We start from the raw sequence: 25,322 nt of genomic DNA, 5'->3' as shown, positions 1-25,322 counted from the left end.
AGGAAAGAAGCAATTTAAATGATCCATATTCATTGGGGATGATTTACAAAATAATAATGTATCCATAGTTGGGAATACAATACTGGTCTTTTTAAAATAAGAAAATCTTTCCAAGATATATTAGATAAAAAAGAGCAGTTTGCATAATATGAACCCATTTATGTAAACTATATACACAAAAAATATATAGAATGTTTTTGAAAGATCACATAAGAGACTTAACATTGTTATCTTTAGTAAGAGGGAATAAGGTTACTGGAAGGAGAAAGTCATTTTTCTATTTTGTTTAGCATTTAAATCATTTAACATGCTTAATCTCAACTATTATTATTATTTTTTTAGATTTTACTTATTCATTTTAGAGAGGGGAGAGAGAGAAGTGGGGGTGAGGATCAGGAAGCATCAACTCCCATATGTGCCTTGACCAGGCAAGCCCAGGGTTTTGAACCAGTGACCTCAACATTCCAGGTCTACGCTTTATCCACTGTGCCACCACAGGTCAGGCTCAACAAGTACCTTTATATGACTAATAATTAATGTAAATTACAGTAGGAAAAGAAATAATGTAAGTTGCAGATACCCACAAAGAACTGATAGCACCCAATAAAGTCACTAAACATGTCCTAATGGGTCTCAATGAGTCCAAGGCAACAGCACATCAAGGTAATAACAATCACTAAAGTGAGCTGTTGTATACCACTTTAAAATTTTCTAACAAGTTCAGTGATTTCTTTCCCTACAAGGATAGCAACTATGTGAGTAGACAGGTTGGTGTTGATATTCTTCTTCTTCAAGAGGAAACAGCCTGAGATATTTAGTAACTTACCATTCACCAGAAGCACAGTTACAATTGCCTGCCAAGAATTTCTAGCTAGAGGTGTTGCTGAGCCTTCAATACTGTATTATATATTTGGAAGTTGCTAAAAGAGTATATCTTAAAAGTTCTTCTCACATAAAACAATTGTATCTATGATACAATAGATGTACTAACTGAACTTGTTGTGGTAATATTTCCTAATAAATACATACATCAAGTAATTATGTTGTATAGCTTAAATTTAAAATGTATCTCAATAAAGCTGGAAAAATAAAAGCAAACTCAATATATTACAAACCAACATTCTTCAAATTGGTGTACACATACATCTGGCTGTACATGAAGACTTTCCAAGGGAAGTGTAGGAAGGACAGTTTGCAGGAATCAATTTCAAGACCCTGAATTTCTAATAATCTATTCTTTTTCTAAAGTCATCTGCTTAGGTAAGAATTTGCAGTAATCTTTTCCATGTTCTTTCTCTTAAGTCAGTATCTTCCCATTCTTATTAATGTACATATATTTATTCATGCATTAGTGTATGTCAAAAGGCCCATATCTAGAATATGTAACAAAGATCTAAAAATCAATAAATAAAAGATACAAAACATAGTAAGGGCCATGGCTGGTTAGCTCAGTTGGTTGGAGTATCATCCCGAAATGACAAGGTTGTGGGTTTGATTCCCAGTCAGAGTACGTATAGGAAGTAACCAATGAATGCACAACTAAGTGGAACAACAAATGAATGCTTTCTCTCTCTCCACCCTATCCTCTCTGTCTCTCTAAAATCAATCAAAAAAAAAAAATAGAAAAATGGGGAAAGGACTTGAACAGGTATTTTGCAAAAGAAGATATAAAAAAGATGACCAATTTCATTTATAATTCATGAAATGCAGATTAAAACCACAGTGAGATACCATTATATATATACCTGAGTATCTAAATTTAAAGTATTGACAATAACATGCAGAGCAAAACTACAATTCTGGCTCATTCTTGGCTAGTGATACAAACACTTTGGAAAAGAGAACAAAGGAACTTCTGAGTTGGGGTGGAGAGATGAGAAAACTCACATAAATTCAGCTGTGATCATGGTATTTCAGTACCTTTCAGCAGCAACCCATTTTCTAAAGAAGCCAAATATAAACTCCTTTCTATGTAAGCCCAGGTCTACAGCAAAATAGCTCCACCTGTCTTTACAGCTTAATTTCCCACTACTTCCCTGCGTGTCTTCTAGGGCTCTAGACTGAGAAACAGAACTACTCATACACTTCATATTCTCTGAATATATTTCTTTTTTTTTATGTCTTTAAATCTTTGTAAAGTTCTTTCTATCCAGAATCCCCCTCCTACTTACCATGATTCCAGCATTAATTTCTACTTTTTCCCATTCGTTTAGAGCCAGATCACATATTACTTTAACTTTAAGTAGTTTTTTCAATCCCCTTAGAGGGAATAATAGCTCTCTTCTTGAAAACCTAAAAGTGCCACTACTAGTACATTACTCTATATAAAATATATTTTTATGTTGAGTATACCTTTATATATTTTATGGAATAATTTTATTATATACTATATGCAATAGAGAGAGTATATATTTATATATTTATACACACCTTACATACTCATTCTCTGCCTGTTTTTGTGTTTTAAACCTTCTACTGGGCTATGAAGAACCTATAGGCAAAGACTGTTCCAGGTTCATACTTATGTCCTCCCCACACAGTACATAACAGCTGTGCAATAACTATCTGTTGAATTATTGAGTATGTATCAATTATTGAATATTGAATAAATCCCCAAGGTTCCTGATTCATGAGCTGCTTCTGAACATAATTTCAATAAAAACTTTTTTAAACAGAGCCTCAACAGCATATTCATATACATAACATAATTCAGAATTTAAGAGTAACAAAATATATTAAAATAAAGGTTGAGTATTAACATATTTAAGATAAAAATAAACACTAGGAAAAAAATACTCATCAATTAGTTAGATTTCAGAAAACTTCCATTTCCTTATATAGAGTATACATGTTAAGGCTAATGGTCAAAAGCTAGTGACTGAGCCATGAATTACAATTTTTAAATCAATGAACAAGGGCCTTGTTCACACATTAAGAAAAACTGTTCTAGCCTGACCAGTAGTGGCACAGTGGATGGAGTGTCAACTTGGAACATTGAGATCGCCAGTTCGAAGCCCTGGGCCTGCCCAGTCAAGGCATATATGAGAAGCAACTACTACAAATTGATGCTTCCCGCTCCAACCTCCTCTTCTGTCTGTCTGTCTGTCTCTCTCTCTCTTCTAAAAATCAATAAATAAAATCTTATAAAAAAAAGAAAAACTGTTCTAGATATTAATCCTTCATATCTTGAATATATTTATATGTGTCTTTGCAAAGTGTAACTACAAAGTGTACTGTAATTTGTGTAAATTAGCGGAGAAACTCTTTCATTCATCTTTGTGCCCAATAGTGCCCAAAGGATTAAAATAAAAAGATACTTGTTAAAATCAATATACATATATAAATGACTCCTGTACCATTTACACTAAGCCACCTTGTAAGGATTATACTCTATAACAATAATTTCCTTCATTTCCAAGAGCCTATGATTGGTCTCCACTATCTATCACAGGAAGTTAAAATTTCAGCCTGAGATTCAAGTCCCTTTCTCTTTCTAAAAGTTTCATTTCCCACTTCTTTCCTTCAAGTATCCTATCTGCCAGTCAAATTGAACTTCCCGACTTCACACCTGCTTGCCTCTGCACCTCTGGTCATTTGGCAATTTCTTACGTCATTTATCATTTTCTCCCTTGCATTGTATTATGTACAGCTTGTTTCCCTTACTAGATTTTAAGTTCCTGTTGTCAGAGACCATGTCCCTACATTTTTATCACCTAGCACAGGGTCTGGCAAAGGGTAAGCACCAAAAAAAAAAAAAAATCTGTTGAAGAAATTGCTGAATGTCTGAATAATAGAGCTCAAATCTGAAAACTACTTTTTGACAAGTCATAGAAGAAAATGTTTCATCAGTTTATAGCAGGGTTCTTAAATATAAGGAGGCAATAAAAATACCTGGAGAAACTTATTTAAAATGAAAATTTTTGGTGTTAGTTGTCACCAGGGGACTTGAAAGAATACCAAGAGGCAACTGTAATCATCTAATAAGAGGAAATAAGTCCCAGAACCACTGTTGAGAGTAAAGAAGACAAAAAGGAAGAAACAGATACAGGAAGACAGCAGGCACAGTCCTAGCAATGCACGTCATCATCAAACTCTTTTTTGTGGAAAGTCATTTCTTGGCTATTTTTCCTTATATCTAATCCATTGACTTTTGATAACAGAATGACAATATGTGTTTAAGTTCCATCCATTTATATGTACATAGAGAGACACTGTTTCTCAGAATACTATTCAGATATCTACCATATTTCAAAATGGGCAATACATAGGTTAAACCCCAGAAACTTTTCATCTGATAAAGCTCTTTGGGGAACAAAATGTTACTATGTGTTAGATATTGCAAAAGATAAGCTCTGGTTATAAAGCAGCAAGGCACTGAGAGAACTAACATGTTCTTTTTAGATTATTTCAAACAGATGATATGAATTATAGAAAGTAAGACTTCAAGTGGTTAAGAAGAAAAGAGCTTTGCCTTTTAGAAGTTTATTAAATGCCGCTATTCTAAACTTCATACACTGAACTCCTTAGGATAGTCCAATATAGTACATGCTATCTGTCACTTCTCTATCCATTTGGCAAAGACTACATAGAAACAAATGTTGCAGAAGCTCAAAAATGGAGACTTCTGGAAAAATGACCAAAGCCAGAAATAAAGCTGTACTAATTAGAACACAAATAATTACATGGCCAAACCCGAATGTTGTGTGATGCTGAAAAGAGATTTCTCAGGCACACCATCTGTTTTACAGTTTTTGATTTTGTTATACTACAAATCTACTCAGTCCAGTTTCGTAATGATCTATCTAGCTGCTAGCTCATTTGCACAATTATTTCAGGCCAGAAATACTTATTGCACAGAATGATTTGAAAGATCAACACATTCATGAAGGAGGGCAGATAGAGCCTGTTTAGGAGTGAAGACTATATTTTAGCCCTTGGAGAAAAAATATTATTCAAAGAAATGATTAGAAATTGCCAAAGGAAAATTAGAAAATTTAAAAGAAGAGTGATATCACTATAAATGTATGGTATCTAAACTTACTGGGGCCTTTAGGGCCGCCATCAACCTCTCTACTGGCCAGTCTAATGGAAACATCTCATTCTCATCTTGACCTCTGAGCAGCATTTACCTGGGAGCTGACAGCTCTCACTTTCTCAAACATCTTTCTCACTGAACTTCCATGGCACCACTTGTCATTTTCCTCGTCCCTCATCAGCTAGCTATTCCTTCCTCCACCTCCGCTGCTAGCTTCTCCTCACTAAATGTTGTATTATCTACAGGCAGGGTGCTGGAGTCTCTTTTCCTGTCTATGTGTATTTTCATCCTGATTGATCTCTCCAGCCTGATAGCTTTATTGACATCTATAGACTATACACTCCCGATTCCCGAATTTATAGTTCTAGCCCAGACTTTTCCAGCTCCAGATTCATATATTCAATTCCGTATTTGATACCTCTATGTGGATGCCGCATAGGCATCTCAAACATAGCATGTCTAACATGGAACACTTGAGTCACCACCCTTTTCCCAGAACAAAAAAAAAAATCTCCTCTTCTTACAATTTTTCACATCTCAGTAAACAGCACCACCTCCCAGGCAGTAAAGTAAAATCTAGGAGCCATCCTTTATTCCTCCCTTATCCTTATCCCTCATCTAACCCATCACCAAATCCTGTCAACCTAAAAGAATATATCACATTTATTTCTCTTCAATTCTATTGCTACCATCCTGTCCAAGCCACCATCATCTCTCAACAATACTACTACAATGCCGGCATATCACCTATCTTCAGCACCTAACAGTGTATCTAACAAGTAAGAGAGGTAAATTCATAGAGGATTACTGCTAAGCAATATTCCTGTGTGTCTTGATACATCTCATGTCAGCTTCCAGACATTTTCAAAGATACCTCCACCCTCATTCATTTGCTGAATCATTCAGCAATTATTTGAGTATTGCATTAATCAGTATTAAGTTCAACTGCATATTTTACAGACTCTTAAAGGTGACAGAAGTTTGTTTCCTTCTCATAGAAAGAAGTCTGGAGGTTGGCAGTCAAGGGCGGGAATGGCAGCTCTGTGAGCTTGAGAATCCTGGTTTCTTACAATTTGCTGCTCCGCCTTCTTCAGTCTACAGATTTCATTCCATGTTCTAAAATAGCTGTGCAAACTCCAGCCATCACATCGGCATCCAATCACCACTGGAAGACAGGCATGAGGAATGCCATATCCTTCCATTTAAGGACACTTGCCAGAAATTGTGCCTACTTACACTCAGATCTCATTGACCATCAAAATAACTAGCAAAGATGGGATAACTAGCAAAGAACACTAGACAGCAACGTTTCCACCTAAAAGTTAGGATCTTCATTACCACAGAGGACAATAAATATTGAGAGCTAAGTCGCAGTCTCTTCCAAAGTTCCTATTGTTCTGGGTACAGGGATACAAAGATCAGTAAGACATAGGGTCTAGGCTCAAGGAATCTAGTCTAATGGGGGAAAAGCAATATGTAAATGAATAATTAATCAAGATTTCAAGCTAGGCAACAGCCACTGCTAGAGGACACTGACTTTTCTGAGTCCCCACAGAGTCTCTGCATCCAAAGAGTTAAAAAGAAGTGGAAGGTTCCAGTGCTTACTAAACTGTACAGACTCTTCAATATTCCACAGTTTTAATAACGAATATTTCTCAGCTCCATTCTACTGGACTTCATACCTTCATGACATGAAGCAAAGCAAAGTTCATCTACATCTCTATAAATGTGTATAAACAACTGTGGTAATAATTTTAACAGTTTGAAAACACCCACCTCAGAAGTGTGTCATGACTCAATAATTTTTTTAACTTGTCAGAAGATGAGACAAATTGACTATTTAAAAAAATACTATATATAAACCATTAAGCCAAATGAAAAGAAACAAACAATGGTAGAACATCAACAAGAAAATAAAAGTCATACTGTAACTTACTGTTAGCCACTGGTTATCTAATAGTTCCTTAGCTGTCATTCTGTGAGCAGGATCTACTTTCATAAGTTGTTTCAGAGCACTTTTAGCTGCAAATAAAGGAAAACCCCAAATGTCTTATTTGTCTTAACTACAATTAATAACATACAATTTCCAATTTATTTAGAATTAGGGTCTGTATTACATGAAGGAAAGATGCCAATTATAAAACAAATAGCATCGGTGTAAATGGCTAAGAAACAAAGTTTAAGGCCAATAGTGAGGCCTTAGTGCCTGGATTGCCTGATTTTTATTCTATAGTAAAAATTAACTAGATAATCAGCAAATCTCCTCTTTAATTTTTACTATGTATTTTCTGTTTTGGTTGGAAGTTTTGACTTTAACAATCACAGTGAAGCTATCACTATTCCCATAAGTAAATAGAGCTCTTTATGCAAGTAAATTTAAATGACTAAACAGAGCTTTAAAGTATTTAAATTACTAGGAAACTTTCTTATATTATGTATATTTGCTTTAGGAAATAATAACAAATCTATATTACCACAATCACTTATGGAATCCCAAACTGGATCATCAAAATGTAGTTCGCCCTTTCTTATTAACTCAAAAAGCTTCTCTTCTGAGCCTGCCATAAAGGGCGGTTCTCCACATAATCTACAACAAAGGCAATTGTTTTCTTTAGTTGCTTTTTTTTTAATCAAAATAAGGCTATTAAAAATTAAATTTCCACAAGAATTGAAAGTCGTGGTGCTTCATATTTAAGAAAAGGACAGGAAGGACAGAAATAAAGACATTGAAACTGTTAAAGGTTTTGCTTACCTTGGTTCAGTCATCAATTCAAATGGAGACTATACTTAAAACCTACATAATTTTATTAACCAATGTCACCCCAATAAATTCAATTAAAATTAAAAAAAAATTTTTTAATGGAGACTGCAGCTAAGAAATCAAGAAAAGACTGAGACTTGAAAAGGCAGAATTGTAAGAATCAGGAAAGATCATCAGGTGCAACGATGTGTCACTAGAGACCAAGGCTAAGCTTACCCACACTCTTACATTCCCAATCACTGTGCATGGATGTGAAAGCTGGACAGTGAAGAAGGCTGGTAGGAAAAGAAATTAATTCATTTGAAATATGAGGTTGGACAAGACCTCTACCGATACCCTGAACTACCAGAAAGATTAACAAGTGGGTCCTAGAACAAATTTAGCCTGATACACTGCTGAAGGCAAAAATGACAAAACTGGAGCTGTCCTACTTCAGGCACATCTTTAGAAGGTAGGGGCTCTGGAAAAGACAGCAATGCTTGGGAAAACTGAAGGCAGCAGGAAAAGAAGAAAACCAAATATGAAATGGATTGACTGCAAAAGAAGCCATAAGCATATGCTAAGTCTACAGGAGCAGAGCAGGGCTGCCAAGGACAGAAAACCATGGACATCACTCATTCATAGGATCTCCATGGGTCAGAGCCAACTCAACAGCATAAAACACACACATAGGAAAGGTGGGTGGGCACCTCTCTGGATGTGGAAATGGAAGAAAGGGGTTTTGCAAGATCAACGCTAGGCTCTTGTATACATTGAAACCTCCGGATCTGCAAATGACCCAAAGCTTTTCCAGGTGGGGAAAACACTATGCTTAAAAGGGGTTAAAATACAGGAAGATGTGTACACAGTAATAGTTGCAGATAATAGAGGTGATATGCTTTAATATAACGCCTACAGCACAGACCCCAAATTAAACTTATAAAAAATATATAGTGAGTTAAGAGTCTAATAAGACTTAGAAGAGTCTAAATGACCATGTAAGAGTTTTATCCCTGGTAAAAATACAATAAAAATGTTAGTAAGACTAAACCAAGAATAACCCTGGAAATGTCTATAGTCTCTGATCAAAGAAAAAAATGCATTAAAATGACCGCAACTCTTCAAAAATAGTATATAAAATGAAGATGGTCTGGATGAGAAAAATTAGATGATGATAATTTGACCCGTCAGTCTGAAAGGAGGAAAGCTGAGTATACATAATGATCAACACTAGTCAAGCCACAAGCAGTATGTACAGAATAAACGTGAGCATATTTGCCCATTCTTGATTATAGGAAGTATGAGTTGTTAGAATCTCTTAAAAGGAAAAACTGTACTATACTTCATTAAGAGCGTGGTAAGCTCTTCAGTAAATAATCCAGTCCAAAACTACAAAAACATGCTTAAAAGTTGAGTTCAGTTCTTCATAATATATCTCAACAAAAGTTAGCTGTCATTATTGTCAACCCAGACTTCTGAGAGCAACCCTGTATACAACAACCAGATTTTCCCAGTGCCAACCACACAGAAGTTGGGCCTGGACCCATCAGAGAGGCAACTCTATATATCTATTCTTCAGTTCTCAAGATTGCATTTTTTTTCCACTTTATTGCTGAAAGACTAAAATGGTATAATTCCATTATACCTCCCAAATGCTGGTCTATTATGTACTGAAGTGTAATGATCTCTAAGTGTCTTAACAGTTAAATTTCTGCTGATCTTTTAGCTATGCTTTTCTTTAAGTTCTTAAAAAAAAAAACTTATCCATGAACATTTTTCTGAACAAGTCTAAATTTGATAAATATTTCACATGAAATGATAATGATGATTTTCCTAGGGAAAAAAAGTTGTTCGCCTCCTAGTAGTTTATTAAACTAGGCTGGACAATGTAGCTTTTCATTTACCAACAGGCTCTTAGTTAAGAGATAGAAATTTACCAAATTGTTCTGCCAACTCCTATTTTAATACTTCTTACTTCTCCAGCTCATTCTGACCCTTCTCTCTGATCTTACTTACCTCACTATTATTTACTTTTAATATGAAATTTTTAAAAAGTCAGAAAAATGGTCTTATGGATAATTACTACCTATTATAACAAGTATAGGCCAGCAAAAGCCCAGCTCATTGAGTTTGTTAATAACCAGTGACATGCACATTTACAAATTTCTTAGCTGCTTCTGCACTGCCTGAATAGCATGCAACTATAGCTTAAGGGCTACGTTTTTAAAATTCCACTTTTTTTTCTGTCCTTTGCAATTTTACTTACACAAGAATGTATCTAATGGTTGGTCAATCAGCAGCATGTGAAATTTTATGATAGCAATTTCCTGCACATGTAGAAAAGGAAATCCAAGACATGAAAAATGCCTCTTAAAGCGTTCCTATTACTTTCTGTTGCATTCATAGGAATCAAAACAGCAGAAGATATACCCACAAAGTGTATTTATGTTAATTTCACCTTGAGAAAGTATGTTATCATTGTCCAATTAAGTAGAAATAAATCAGGAGTAACTGATCAACAAGAAAATAACCCCCCTGGAGAAGGTAATGTGTTTGTGCCCTTGGTGAAGGAAATTATCTATAAGACCACTGGGCTCAGGGAGATTAATGAATAGGCACTGATTAGCTAAGTAGGAGTCTACTGTAAAGAAAAAAAGGATGTCATTTGTGATGCTATGCAGCCATGCTCTGAAGCAGGAAAATTAAAACTATACCTTTAAGAAAGAGAAAAATTTTAACATATTAATATAATATCACTTTCCTTAACATCAAATTCAAACTAAGAAGGCAGCAAACACATGAATTGTGTAACTGGATTATACATATGTTTGACTTGCATTGTCAAGTCTTGAGGGTATAAAACACAAGGTTAGAATGTTTATATTTTTAATTAAAGACTAAAGCTCAGAATTTTTACAGCATGATTTCAACTAACACAAAACAATGATCAAAACTTTGTGAACACATTTATACTTTATGCATTCAAAGCAGTTAATGTATGTTGACCATCTGAATTACAGCTATAATCACATCATCCAATTTTCACTGCCTATGCATTCCATTTCACAAAACTATGAAAATGTAACTATTGTGTCAATATTTAGAAATGATCTGGAAGAGGCAGTACACAGTGAAATCTTTAATATAACCATAAAATTAATGTTGCATCAACATAAAAATGTTCATATTCACCATGAGACAGAACAATGGTCACTAATTTTTCAGAATATCTCTGGGAAATTCACTTTAATTCAACAAATATATATATATAATTCAACAAATATATATATATATATATATTGTGGACTCACTACATGCTTACTACTGTACCAAATACCAGGGATGCAAAGCTGCATAAAGATGTCTGTCCTTCATGGAATTTAGAGCAAGAAAAATAGATACAATACACATAATACAATAAATATGTTACAATTTTATAATCTAGTTTTTAAAAAGGCTATGAAAACACAGAGGGGTGAACAATTAATTCTATCAAATTTACACATGTACAAACCTTCCTGGTTAAACATTCTTATTTTATTTTTTTTTCTTTCAGTGATATTGTTTTGCATGTATTTTTTGTATGTTGCCTTAAACCCTCTGGAAAGGTATACATAATAAGCAGAGTAACTGCTGAGATAGAGTAGAAGTTAGGAAAATACAAGGGGTTCATGTCTGACCTGGGCACATCCAAGAAGGAGGTCAGCAGAGAAGAAAGAAAACATTCCAGGCAGAAGGCCCTGTGTGAGCAAAGACCCAGAGGCATGCGCCACAGGGTTCCTGGCCTGACCTTCTGCCCGGTTAGTGCCCACTCATCACACCTGCCCTGGTCACAGAAGAGCTGTCATGCAGGTTCCCAGGACCTCCCTCTACCTGATGGGCTCTCAGTGAATCTCTTGAGAAAACACAAAGAAACTTGGTTTGTAGCAAAGGATCAGGGAATTTTTAAGGCAAGGTTTCCACTTGGCTCAGATCATGCAGTACATTGTGGCATTTACAGATCAATGAAAAGTATAGCTGAAAGTCACAAATTTATAGTATTAAAAAAGTCTAAAAATGTATCTGACAACTAAGAGAGCTTTTAGAGTGACTTCCCAATCATTCTTTTAGTCAATTTAAAGAAACTGTATTTTGCCTGACCTGTGGTGGTGCAGTAGATAGAACGTCACCTGGGATGCTGCTTGCCTGGTCAAGGATCATATGGAAGTTGATGCTTCCTGCCCCCCCTTCTCTCTCCCTCTCTCCCCACTCTCTAAAATAAATAAATAAAATCTCAAAAAAACTGTTATTTCATTTTAATTTAAAATCTACATGATTCTACTGTTAGAAATATTCATTTTAAACTGTACATTTAGCAGGCTACTTACAACATGTACATCATGACACCTATGCTCCAAATGTCACACTGCTGACTATAATAGTGGGCATTGATAACTTCAGGGGCTGCCAAACAAGCAGAAATAAAATAATATTAATAATACAATAAATGACTTTTAGATGCTTAAACACAAAGCATGAAGAATATGCTGATGTGCTGTAATTTATTCCCCCACAGGGAAAAAAGGAACCAACAGCAGATGTTAAATGAATAATGCACAGGCCTTAACAATTGATGTCACTGTATCCTCACTCCTGTCATTTAGCTTCTAATGGAACGATGGCACAAGCTGTGTAACTAAATGCATGACTATTCTTCATTCCTTTGGAATTGTTAAGAAGTGATTTGCCAAGATTATGTAGTTACAGTAGAAGACAACAATATCTCAGTTCTTTTCCAAAAATAGAATTCAATACATGCCTTAAGTGGATATGATTTAAAGCAAACCCTATATGTGGAACTCTGGATTCACAGAAAAACTAAGATAAATGGTTATAAATCACTTTAGTAAAATAATAATAACATCACAGCACTCCTATGACAGAACATGAATTATTTTCCGTGTTGTCTAAATGAGAAAGCTGAGACAAAGAGAGAGCTCCTGCAACGTGACTGGATCAAAAAGCCAATTAGTCACAGTCCTCCTGACTCCCAACTCTGCTTCTCACTTTACAACGTGTTCACAATGGGGTTCCTTTAAACAATCTTTTCAAAGTAGAACTTTTTTTTTAAACTTTAAGGTAACATATTTTTAATAAATAGATTTTCTTATAATGGCTGGCTTTTAAGGATGTTACATATGATATTTCAGAAATATGTCTATTGTACCTCTACAGCAAGCAATAAAACATCTTTCTTTAAGGAAAAAGGAAGATTAGAAGAGTTATCAATATAAAAATAAAATATACGTATATATTTCAATAGAACTTTAACATTTACAAAGTACTTTTGTTTAAATTATGCTAAGAATCTTGTGAGATGGGTATGTATTTTTTAAATTTTTTTTAGAAAATTAAATTTAACAAGGTGACTTTGATCAGTAAGAGTAGATAGGTTTCAGGTAAACGTTTCCATAGCATTTGAACTATTGATTAGGTTGTATACCCATCACCCAACGTCAAATCGTTTTCCATCACCTTGTATTTGTCCCTCTTTACACCCTTCCCCCACCCCTCCCCTGGATCCTCCTCCCCTAGATAACCACTTCACTTTTATCTATGTCCATGAGTCTCAGATTTATATCCCACCTATGTGTGAAATCATATAGTTCTTAGCTTTTTCTGATTTACTTATTTCACTCAGTATAATGTTCTCAAGGTCCAACCATGTTGTCATAAATGGCAATATGTCATTATTTCTTATGGCTGAGTAGTCTTTCATTGTATATATGGACCACAGCTTCTTTATCCAATCCTCTATTGAGGGACATTTTGGTTGTTTCCATGTCTTGGCCACTGTGAACAATACTGCGAAGAACATGGGGGTGCATGTGTCTTTATATACCAATGCTTTCAAGTTTTGGGGGGTAGAAATCCAGTAGAGGGATTGCTGGGTCATATGATAGTTCTACTCTTAATTTTTTGAGGAAGCACCATACTTTCTTCAATAATGGTTGTACTAATTTGCATTCTCACCAGCAGTGAATGAGGGTTCCTTTATCTCCACAGCCTCTCCAACACTTGTTATTACCTATCTTGTTGATAATAGCCAATCTAACAGGTGTGAAGTGGTATCTTATTGTAGGTTTTTTGTTTTTTGGGGGGGGTTTATTCAATGAGAGGAGGAGAGGTAGAAAGACAGACTCCCACATGCTCTCTGACCAGGATCCGCCCAGCATGTCCACTAGGGGTGATGCTCTGCCCATCTGGGGCGTTGCTTCATTGCTCAGTAATGGAGCTCTTCCCAGCGCCTGATGTGGAGGCCATGGAGCCATTCTCAGTACCTGAAGCCAACTTGCTCCAATCGAGCCATAGATGCAGGAAGGGAAGGGAGAGAGAGAGAGAGAGAGAGAGAGAGAGAGAGAGAAGTAAGAAGGGGGAGGGGTGGAGAAGCAGATGGGCACTTTTCCTGTGTGCCCTGACCAGGAATTGAACCCGGGACTTCCACACACTGGGCCAATGCTTTACCACTGAGCCAACCAACCAGAGCCCATATTGTAGTTTGTATTTGCATTTATGAAATAGCTATTAAAGATGAGCATCTTTTCATGTATCTGTTGGCCATTTGTATGTCTTCTTGGGTTCAGGTTCTCTCCCATTTTTAATTGGATTGTTAGCTTATTTGTTGCTGAGCTTTGTGAGTTCTTTATGAAGCCAGAGGTATCACACTACTTGACTTCAAATTGTACTATAGAGCCACAATAACCAAAACAGCATGGTATTGGCAGAAAAACAGACATACAGACCAATGGAACAGAATCGAGATCCTAGAAATACAACTACATATATAAGGACAAATAATATTCAACAAAGGAGCCAAAATACTCCATGGAAAAAAGAAAACTTCTTCAATAAATGGTGCTGGGAAAATTGGAGAGCCACATGCAAAAAATAAAACTCAACTACACTTTGTCACCTGCACAAAAATTAATTCAAAATGAATCAAAGACCTAAATATAAGATCTGAAACAATAAATTACATAAAACATAGGAATTAAACTAATGGATCTTGGCCATAGAGAACAATTTATGAATTTGACCCCAAAGGCAAGGGAAGTAAAGGCAAAAATAAAAGAATGGGACTGTATCAAATGAAAAAGCTTCTGCACAGCAAAAGAAACAAACAGTTCTGATAAAGGGTTAATATTCAAAATATATAAAAAGATGGGTATCAGTGAGGAGACCAAGGTTCAGATATATTAGTGACTTGCCTAAAATTACAAAGGTGTATTCATTTTAGAGAACAGTTTTAATCTCCCTCACCTATATACATTCATATACATGCACCTTTTATAACTACTAAAAGCAAGTGGAATTTCATTTCCTCTTCCAATTGTTAAATGAGCTAAAAAATAACCAAAAATGTTCAAAGGTAAACAGAAGAAATAATGAGAAAATATTCTACTATAGATAATTAACTAATTGAATAATTAGTCTTCGAATCATTGAAAATTAACTAATACTATTTTCTTTTAAGCATCTACTTGTATTCTGTAACTCTACTTAAACTCTGAATATGGCATCATTAAAATTCAAGTTGCTTTATGGCCCCATGTCTATGACAAGGGCAAATTCTGGACATAGATTCCATGAAGAATCTCCATATAGATGCATCACACACACAGCAGGGGCCCAATTCCTGGTCCTCACTCTTTCAGAGTCATCTTAATTATCAGGGGCATTTTCACTGCACTGTCATCACAGCTCTCACAGGGAGTCAGAGGCCAGAATAACTGTGCCAAGGAGCCATTTAGAAAGTCAGCAAAGCTCTACAAACCATCTGTCTTCTCTCTTGTTCTCTCACTTGTTATCAGTGTAGACAACTAATAAGCAGGCATAAAACTCAGGGTGCTTGGATATATTTCTCCATATACTATAGACCAGATGTCTTTTTCCAACAGGAGGATTTAAACAGAATCTAAAGTAGCTTTTCCAAAATAAGATGAAATGATTTTGAAACGTCACGCATCAAATAGGGGAAAAAATGAAGTATACTCCTCAGCAAAAAATAAAAAACCCCAAAACTATGAATATGTCTAAAAGTCATTACATGGAACAGACAAAAGAATATATACTATATGATTTAATTTATATAAACTTTTAGATAACCCTAACCCTAACCCTATGGTGACAGAAATCATATGTGGTTGTTGGGGTCTAGAAAACAAACATTACATTCACATGAGCAGCAAACACATCATAACTATCTAGAAAAGTCTAAAAGCACTTCTAAATAATTCTTGAACTAAAGAAGAAGACTAAAACTAATATTATTATAGACTATTGAGAAATAGCCTTTATTTATTTTTGCCTTTACTTTTCTTGCCTTTGGGGTCAAATTCATAAATTGTCTTCTACGGCCAAGGTCCATGAGTTTAGTCCCTATGTTTTCTTCCATGCATTTTATTGTTTCAGATCTTATATTTAGGTCTTTGATCACAAACTGTAGTCAAGTTTCATTCTTTCGCATGTGACTTTCCAATTTTCCCAGCACCATTTATTGAAGAGGCTTTCTTTTCTCCACTATGTGTTTTTGGTTCCTTTGTTGAAGATTATTTGACCATATATATGTGGTTTTATTTCTGGGCTCTCGATTCTGTTCCATTGGTCTGTATATCTGTTTTTCTGCCAATGCCATGCTGTTTTGATAATCATGGCTCTAAACTAAATAACTTCTGCACAGAAAAAGAAATTGACAACAAAACAAACAGGCAGTCAACTAATTGGGAGATGACATTTGCAAACAACAGCTCTGATAAGGGTTTAATATCCAAGATATGTAAAAAACTCACAAAGCTCAGCAACAAACAAGCAAACAATTTCATTAAAAAATGGGGAGAGGACCTGAATAGACACTTCTCCCAAGAGGACATACAAATAGTCAACAGATATATGAAAAGATGCTCATCTTCACTAGCTATTGGAGAAATGCAAATTAAAACTACGATGAGATACCACGTCATACTTGTTAGATTCACTGTTATCAACAAGACAGGTAATAATAAGTATTGGAGAGGCTGTGGAGAAAAAGAAACCCTCATTCACTGCTGATGGGAATGTAAATTAGTACAACTATTATGGAAGAAAGTATGGTGGTTCCTCAAAAAATTAAGAATAGAATTATCAAATGACCCAGCAATCCCTCTACTGAGTAACTACCACAAAAGCTCAAAAACATTGGTACATAAAGACACATGCACTCCCATGTTAATTGCAGCATTATTCACAGTGGCCAAGACATGGAAACAACCAAAGTACCCCTTGACAGAGGATTGGATAAAGAAGATGTGGTCCATATATACAATGGAATACTACTTAACCATAAGAAATTATGACATAGTGACATTTACGACAACATGGATGGACCTTGAGAACGTTATACTGAGTGAAATAAGTAAATCAGAAAAAGCTAAGAACTGTATGATTTCACACATAGGTGGGATATAAAATTGAGACTCATGAACATAGATAAAAGTAAAGTGGTTACCAGTGGGAGAGAGACATAGGGGAGGGGGTGGGGGAAGGGCATGAGTGGAAGGGTATAAAGAGGAACAAATATAAGGTGTGAAAAATGATTTGACTTTGGGTGATGGGTATACAACCTAATCAACAGTTCAAATGCTATAGAAATGTTAACCTGAAACCTATGTACTCTTATTAATCAAAGTAACCCTGTTAAATTTAATTTTCTAAATAAAACATTTTTAAAATAGCCTATATAATTCAGACACTGTATATTACAAAAGAAATTATCAAAGAAGTACTCAGAGGAAAATATATAATCTTAAATGCATTTGTTAGAAAATAAGAAGACTGAAAATATATAAGCATTTAGCTTAGGAAGTCAAAAAATAAACCAAAAGAAAGTAGAAAAAAAGGCCTTCAGAAAGGTAAAAGCAGAGATTAATAAAAAAAACTAAATAACATTAGACTTGAGCTGATTCTTTAAAACCCCAATAAATTGGCCTAACCACTAACAAATATGAACAAGAAAAGAAAATGGTTAGTATTATTTTAAGAGCTAAAATTGAGCACCAAGTGCCAGGTACTGTACTGATCTCTTTACCTGTATTTTCTCTTTTAATTGTATCAACCGGATAAGTATTATTACCCTCCTAAATACATCCTCTCCCCTTCCCGTTTTATTTTTCTCCCTTAGCACATTTCTCTAATATATCAGCTATTTTACTTATTTATCTTATTTAATGTTTTTGCCAGCATGACATTTTAATAATTATTCACTGTTGTATTTCAAGTATCTAGACTAATGTCTGTCACAAGAAAAAAACTTCAAAATTTTTTGATCAGTGAGTGACATAATTGCTATTATGTGTTACAGAAATTGTGCCAAAAGCAGTTGTTTGCCCAGGGTTAATCAGATAGTAAGAAACAAAACTGAAATCATGAGTTAGCCAGGTGACATCAGAGGCCGTATTACCAATGTTATATCATCCTGCCTTCTTAAAAAACATTGGGAACCAATAGGGGGCTATCACCACAAATACACAGGAGATTCTGAAAATGACAAGTAAATATATTTGCATTTTTATGCCAATAAAATATAAAATCTCAATGTAATAAATAATTTTGTAAAAAACATAAATTATGAAAGTCATTCAAAAAGATGTAGAAACTTGAATTACCTAGAATAAATTGAAAATATAAGTAGAAAGTTCATCCCCTAAAGTGTACCAAGACTAAATATTTTAAGGGGAAATTTCATCAAACTAATGAATAGATCATTTCTCCTACTTAAATGGCACATGAACATATAAAAAGTGAAAATGTTTTACTTTTTAAATGAGGCTAGCATAACCCTAACATCAAACAGACAAGGGCAGCACAAAAGAAAGCAAGCTACATTCATAGCTCCTAAATAAAGTGGAGAAACACAGAATACAGCAGTATGTTAAACCAAGTGCAGTTTAATCCACTTGGTTTAAGTGCAAGGATTGTTCAACAGTTTTAAAAGTCATTAATGTTACTTCATTAATAAACTTAAGGAGAAAAAATACATGATCATCTCGATAGGTACAGATTTGACTAGACATGTCCTCAGAGAAGCTATATAAATAAGTAATAAGTACATGAGAAGATGCTCAACATCACTGATCATCAGGGTAATGCAAATTGAAACCACAATGAGATACTACTTCACACCCACTAGAATGGCTATAATTTAAAAAGACAGGTAATATCAAGTGTCAGCAAGGATGTGAATAAATTGAAACACTCATACATTGCAAGTAGAAAGGTAAAATGTTACAGCCACTTTGGAAAATCATTCAGCAGTTTCTTGAAAATTTAAACATAAATAATATATGACCCAGCAATTTCACTCCTAGCTAGCTACACAAAGAAAATAAAACCATATGGCCATATATACACTTGTACATGAATGTTCGTAACAGCATTATTCATAACAGTCCCAAACTGGAAACATCACCGCGCTCACCAGCTAACAAATGGGTAGACAGCTTGTGGCATATCCATACAATGGCAACTGTTCAACAACGTAATGGAACAGTCTACAGATACATTCTGCAAGATACACCTCGAAACATGAGGCTGAGGGAAAGAAGCCAGACATAAAGGACTATGTATTGTACAGTTCTATTTACAAGGAATGTTCAAAAAGGCAAATCTAGAGAGACAAGATTACTGGTTATCTGGGGCTGGGATGGGCTTGAAATTGAATGCAAAAAGGCATGAGGCAATTTTGTGGGGTAGAACTGTTCTAAATCTAAATTATGGTGATGGTTGCACAAGTCTGTGAATGTATGAAAAATCATTGACTATGGAACTGAAATTATACTTTAAAAACAGTCAAGCTGTTGCCTGACCTTGGCGGCACAGTGCATAGAGTGTTGACCTGGAATGCTGAGGTCATCCGTTCGAGACCCTGCTCTTGACCATCTGAGACACAGTCATACGAGACCCCATCAAGGCACATATGAGAAGCAACTACAAGTTCATGCTTTCTGCTCCTCCCCCCACCTTGCCTTTCTCTCTCTCCTGTCTCTAAACGGTCAATAAATAAAATCTTTAATAAATAAATAAGTAAAGCTGTTAAAATCACATTTAGAAAAATGAGAAATTGTTATTTTACAAATATATTTAATCAGTATTCTTTAGGAACAACTATTTGATGACAATAGAATTGAATAAATATGAAAAGCAAAACACACACACACATGATTTTAGCATGAATTAACAAAAACAGTAAATTAGTTTGGGGTATGATTACTTAAGAGAAATAAACAACTATAAGAAGAGCCCAGAGAAATCATAAACACTGCAATCTTTGAAGAGAAAAACTATGAAAAAAAACCTAAAACAATTGAAATTATTTAACCTAAAAAAGAAGAAAAGGTAGCTGGATCAGGGCCTTTAAGTCATAATGGCAAAATCAAAAACAAATTGCTCGAGTTTTAATCCACATTACTTGTTCTAAGTTTTAGGTCTACTAACTCACCCATATAGATAGGAGTCCCACACGTGGTCTGCAGCATGACTTCACTCCGGCCATGCTTCACCGCCAAGCCAAAATCGGTCACCTGGAAGAATGAACTCCGTTACCTGTCTCCTGTCCCTGAGGGCACTCATTATTGAGGTAGGATGCATTTAATTCAGAGGTCCTCAAGGATAGAGCTTCTTTACTTGTATTACCAATAAGGACCTTGCTTCCCCTCCCCGCCTACCCCTCTCTGTGAAGAAGAAACCTGGTAAAGAGAACCTTGGGTTCTCAAGTCTTAAGAAAATAACTAGGGTGTTGATGGTTCATTCCCTCTAATTAAACTTACCAGTTCAACATGAAAAGTTGCATCTTGAGAGAAGGCATCTAACATTTTCCTTCCTTTTTTATTTTGCATTTAACTTTTTTTCAAATAAAAGTTATTTTTAAGAAGTTCTTTTACTTTAAAATAGATTCTGGCCATATTATGTTTCTTTTTCTGATACTTAAGTTATGTTCCAGTTTAAAGCACTGTTATAATTGCAAATCACTATCCTTTTCAGTGTTCACAGAAACTCCCCCTTTTTATAATTATTTGAAAAACATTATCTCTGTTAAATACTATCTTTTCTTTATTATTTCCTTTGTGTTTCTAGAGCATACTAATGAAAACAATGACTACACTATTAAAAACTACAAGAAGCAAATTACAAGGAAAAAAATCCACTGTAACTACAAATACACGGGAGGACTACTGCTGCAGCTGCAGTCTTTCCGCTCAATTCTAAATCTTGGTCATTAAACATTTGGTTATTAAATATTCAGTATGCGCCCTTGGTATTGTCTCCCAAGTTGGAACAGCCTTGGGCTGAAAGCAGAAAACAGGCACATTTATTGATCATACAACCAAAGATAGGTTGTCGGTCCATAGACAATGCACGCGAAGTTTCCAGTGCCTTAGAAGAAAATGTTCCTGTCGACATGTGGTACCACTATTCTTCTAAATAGATAAATCAGTTTCTCCAGGAGTTATCGCAATTATACCATTTGGAGTACTCTGATACATATCTTTCTCCACAAAAAATCTATACAGATATCAAATAAACAAAAGGTTTCATGTTTTAATTCAGTTCTTTGAAGACCTTTTATTCCTTCAGTCACCAAATATTAATTGAGCACATACTATGTTTCACTATTGAGCACTACTCCAAGTACCAACAGTGAATAATACATAATTCCTGCTTTCACGGAGTTTACAATGGAAATATTCAAGTACATTTACCCAGGTAAAACAACAATGCTGTTAAACCTATTTATGTTATAGGGATCTAGCATCTGCAACAGAGTGAGTTATCCACAGACATTTTATTCCTAAATTAACACATACACATATTTTGCAAGCAGCCACTATTCAAGTGCTAACTAGTAAATAATGTATCCTATCATTTATTTGACATTAAGGAATACTTAATTTGAATAAATCTTTAAGAATAAACACTTGGCACATTAATTGTGCTTAGGATTTAAATATTAATACTGAGGAAAATTTTCAGTGAGAAACAAAGACTTTAGCATCAATTTAGTATGAAAGGCACAGCCAAGGTGTGTTTTTTTTCCTAAATCTGGGACACATTTACATCAAATTGCTAGGCATGATTTTGAAATTAATCAGAATTCAAAGCATCTGTTTGCTTGCTATTAACTAATGGTTTAGAACTATCCGAATGAATATGTTCTTTAAAACAATTCAACAGTACCACTTAATTTGTAAAATTATTCTTGTCAGTTATAACCTCTTTTATGAATTTTTTATTGGTTTATTGCCAGCCACTTATTTTCTGGCTGCTCAAAGCTTCCAAAATGTATCTAAAAAAAGAATGCACTTTGCTACTTTTCTATCAAATTGTTCATAGGCAAATATTTATCACCATTTCTAGTATCTTACCTTTATGTTTAAGTTCATTTCATTGTTATCATCAATAAAGCTGCTTTTAACCATTATGTTTTCCAGTTTTAGATCTCTATGTACTATATCTACCAAGAAAATAAACAACATATCAAATGAAATGAATAATGGAGAAATAATTCAAGGGACACAAATAAAACAAATATATTTGGCAAATTAATGTCCACTGATAAAATATTTGGGGTGGGTCAAGCATAATTCTGCTCTGTTCCATTTCCTTCTATTCAGATCCCTTTCTTTGTTTTTGTTTTCATTTTTTTAACATTTCTAACCTTACGAAGTCATTTTCTTTGATTCCCTTACCTCTCCCCATTCCCTTGCTGCCCCAGCTGGCTGCTGCTCTTCATGACCCGTGGCCTGACCAGTGTGGAAGAGGATCATGTCCAGGGTTAGTTGTTCCCAGGAAGGTGAGATAATCTTAGCTACAAGCCCAGGAAGGTTTCCCATGTCCTTAGATTACTTCTTTTCTTCTATGCGTATGTTATTGCCAATATAAACAGTTAACATACTGCAACCTGGCTACATATGTACAAACAGTGCTTATTTCAGTATATAGGTATTTTTCTCTAACATCAGCACTCACTTTACTACTCTTTATATATGTTAAACAGAAACCAAACAAAAACCCTTGAGACACAAAATCTCCAGGTGAACACGTTGAACTTCAGGTAGAGTTTTTATGTACATGCAGAGAATTATGTACCAAGCACTTTCTTTGCAAATAACTGTTTGATTCGTATGGGGAAATTGACCTTAGCATAACATTAGGTCTTTGGTTACCTGCCCTTGCAAAAATTGTTTCCCTCTGCCTAGAAAGCCCTCCCTTTTTCCATCTGAGTTAGTATTCCTCAGTGCAACTTTGTTTCCCTGTCTTTCAAATCAAATGAAGCTCCTATGCTCCTTGTACTTGATATGTCAATTAGAGAAATTACCACATTGAATTACAATGTGTTCTATACTTGATTTTCCACCAGCCTGAATTTCTTAAGGAATAAGGGCCTTGTCTTTGTGTGAGTGAGTGAGTGAGTGTGTGTGTGTGTGTGTGTGTGTGTGTGTGTGTGTGTGTGTGTGTGTCAAAGACAGAGAGAGGGACAGAAAGAGAGAGACAGATAGGGACAGACAGACAGGAAAGGAGAGAGATGAGAAGCATTAATTCTTTGTTGCAGCATCTTAGTTGTTTGTTGATTGCTTTCTCAAAGTGCCTTTTTTTAAAATTTTTTTAATTTTCTTTTAGATTTTATTTATTCATTATAGAGAGAGAGAGAGAAGGGGGGAGGAGCAGGAAGCATCAACTCCCATATGTGCCTTGACCAGGCAAGCCCAGGGTTTCGAACCGGCAACCTCAGTGTTTCCAGGTTGACGCTTTATCCACTGCGCCACCACAGGTCAGTGATTGCTTTCTCGTATGTGCCTTGACCGAGGGCAATAGCAGAGCAAGTGACCCCTTGCTCAAGCCAGCGACTTTGGGCTCAAGCCAACGACCTTGGGTTTCAAGCCAGCGATCAGGGGGTCATGTCTATGATCCCATGCTCAAGCCAGCAACCCCACGCTCAGGCTGGTGAGCCCACACTCAAGACTGCGACCTCTCTCCACTGTGCCGCCTGGTCAGGTTTTGGGGGGGGGGCATGTCTTTTAATCTTTGTCATTCTAGGACTGACCACAGTGCAGTAGGTGCTCAGGAAATAGCTGCTGAATGAACCCCTGGGTTCCAGTACCAGCAGGGCCACACCTCACCATATCACTTCACCTCTCAAGAATAAAGTTTTCTCTCATCTATAAAATGAAAAGTTTCCAAACTTGGCCAGTTGGCTCAGTGGTAGAGTGTCAGCCCAGCATGTGGATGTCTCAGGTTTGATTCCCGGTCAGTGCACACAGGAGAAGCAACCATCTGTTTCTTCACCCCCCTCCACCTATCTCTCTTCTTCTCCTGCAGCCATGGCTCGTTTGCAGCAAGTTGGCTCCAGGTGCTGAGGATGGCTTCCTGGTCTCTGCCTCAGGTGCTAAGAAGAGCTCAGTTGCTAAGCAACAGAGCAATGCTCCAGATGGCAGAGCATCACCCCTAGTGGGCTTGCCAGGTGGATCCCAGTTGGGCATATGCAGGAGTCTGTCTCTGCCTTCCCTCCTCTCACTGAATAAAAAATAAAATAAAATAAAATGAAAAGTTTCCAAAATCGCATGTAAGCCAACTAGCCTTGAGAGGGAAAAAGAGGAAGGCCATGAGGAGAAGCAGCAGCAGTAACACCAAAGAACAGTAAAGCAATTAGAATAATTAGACTACTTTTTAAATGTGGATTTTAAAGGAGTAAAACTACTCTGTGTGATACTATATTAGTGGATACATATCATTACACATTGGTCAAAACCCATAGAATGTACACCACCAAGAGCGGTCCCAATGTGAAGTGTGGACTTTGGGTGATGATATGTCAGTGTAGGTTTATCAATTAATGTGTCATTGTGTTGTGGGGTGCATGTATGGGCAGGGGGTATACCGGTATCCCCCATTTTTCAGAAGTTCATGTTACACCACTTCACTATCATAAAAGTCCTAGATTAGTACTTGTTTTCACTAACCAATAGAAATCCAGAGGATTTTTGCTTTTACAAAAAAATATGAAAAACAGGCCCTGGCTGGTTGGCTCAGTGGTAGAGCATTGACTGGTGTGTGGATGTCCCAGGTTTGATTCTAGTCAGGGTATACAGGGAGAAGTGGCCATCTGCTTCTCCACCCATACCTCTGCCTCTTCTCTCTCTCTCGAATCTCCTCCCACAGCCATGGCTCGATTGGTTGGAGCACATCAGCCCTAGACGCTGAGGATGGCTCCATGGAGCCTCTACCTCAGGTGCTAAAAACAATAACTAGGTTGTGAGCATGGTCCCATATGGGCAGAACATCTGACCCAGACAGGGGTTGTCAGGTGGATCCCAGTCAGGGGGCATGCGAAAGTCTATCTCTCTATCTCCCCTACTCTTACTTGGAAAAAGAAGAAAAAAATATGAAAAACAAAAATAGAAGTCAACATTTGTTTTGAAAGAGCTTTTACAGAGGCAGTGCCCACACTGAGCAGTAGTAGTAGTACCACCTGGCTGT

The 25,322-nt window shown here is 35.9% G+C and overlaps 1 protein-coding gene across 1 annotated transcript in view; it reads right to left on the bottom strand.

Moving 5' to 3' along the window:
* STK33 (serine/threonine kinase 33) overlaps positions 1 to 25,322 on the bottom strand; it is a 91,669-nt gene that overhangs the window by 40,998 nt on the left and 25,349 nt on the right. The window contains exons 6-10 of the mRNA XM_066360070.1: positions 22,211 to 22,299; positions 20,287 to 20,368; positions 12,143 to 12,218; positions 7,510 to 7,622; positions 6,972 to 7,057 (exon numbers count right to left, since the gene is read on the bottom strand). Of these exons, the coding sequence (XP_066216167.1) occupies positions 6,972 to 7,057; positions 7,510 to 7,622; positions 12,143 to 12,218; positions 20,287 to 20,368; positions 22,211 to 22,299 (446 nt within the window). The remainder of the gene's footprint in view (positions 1 to 6,971; positions 7,058 to 7,509; positions 7,623 to 12,142; positions 12,219 to 20,286; positions 20,369 to 22,210; positions 22,300 to 25,322) is intronic.

The sequence above is a fragment of the Saccopteryx leptura genome, chromosome 1 (assembly GCF_036850995.1).
Source record: "Saccopteryx leptura isolate mSacLep1 chromosome 1, mSacLep1_pri_phased_curated, whole genome shotgun sequence".
In the NCBI taxonomy this organism is placed as follows: domain Eukaryota; kingdom Metazoa; phylum Chordata; class Mammalia; order Chiroptera; family Emballonuridae; genus Saccopteryx; species Saccopteryx leptura.
The sequence above is the reverse complement of the archived record's forward strand: the minus strand, read 5'-3'. Positions and strand labels throughout refer to the sequence as shown.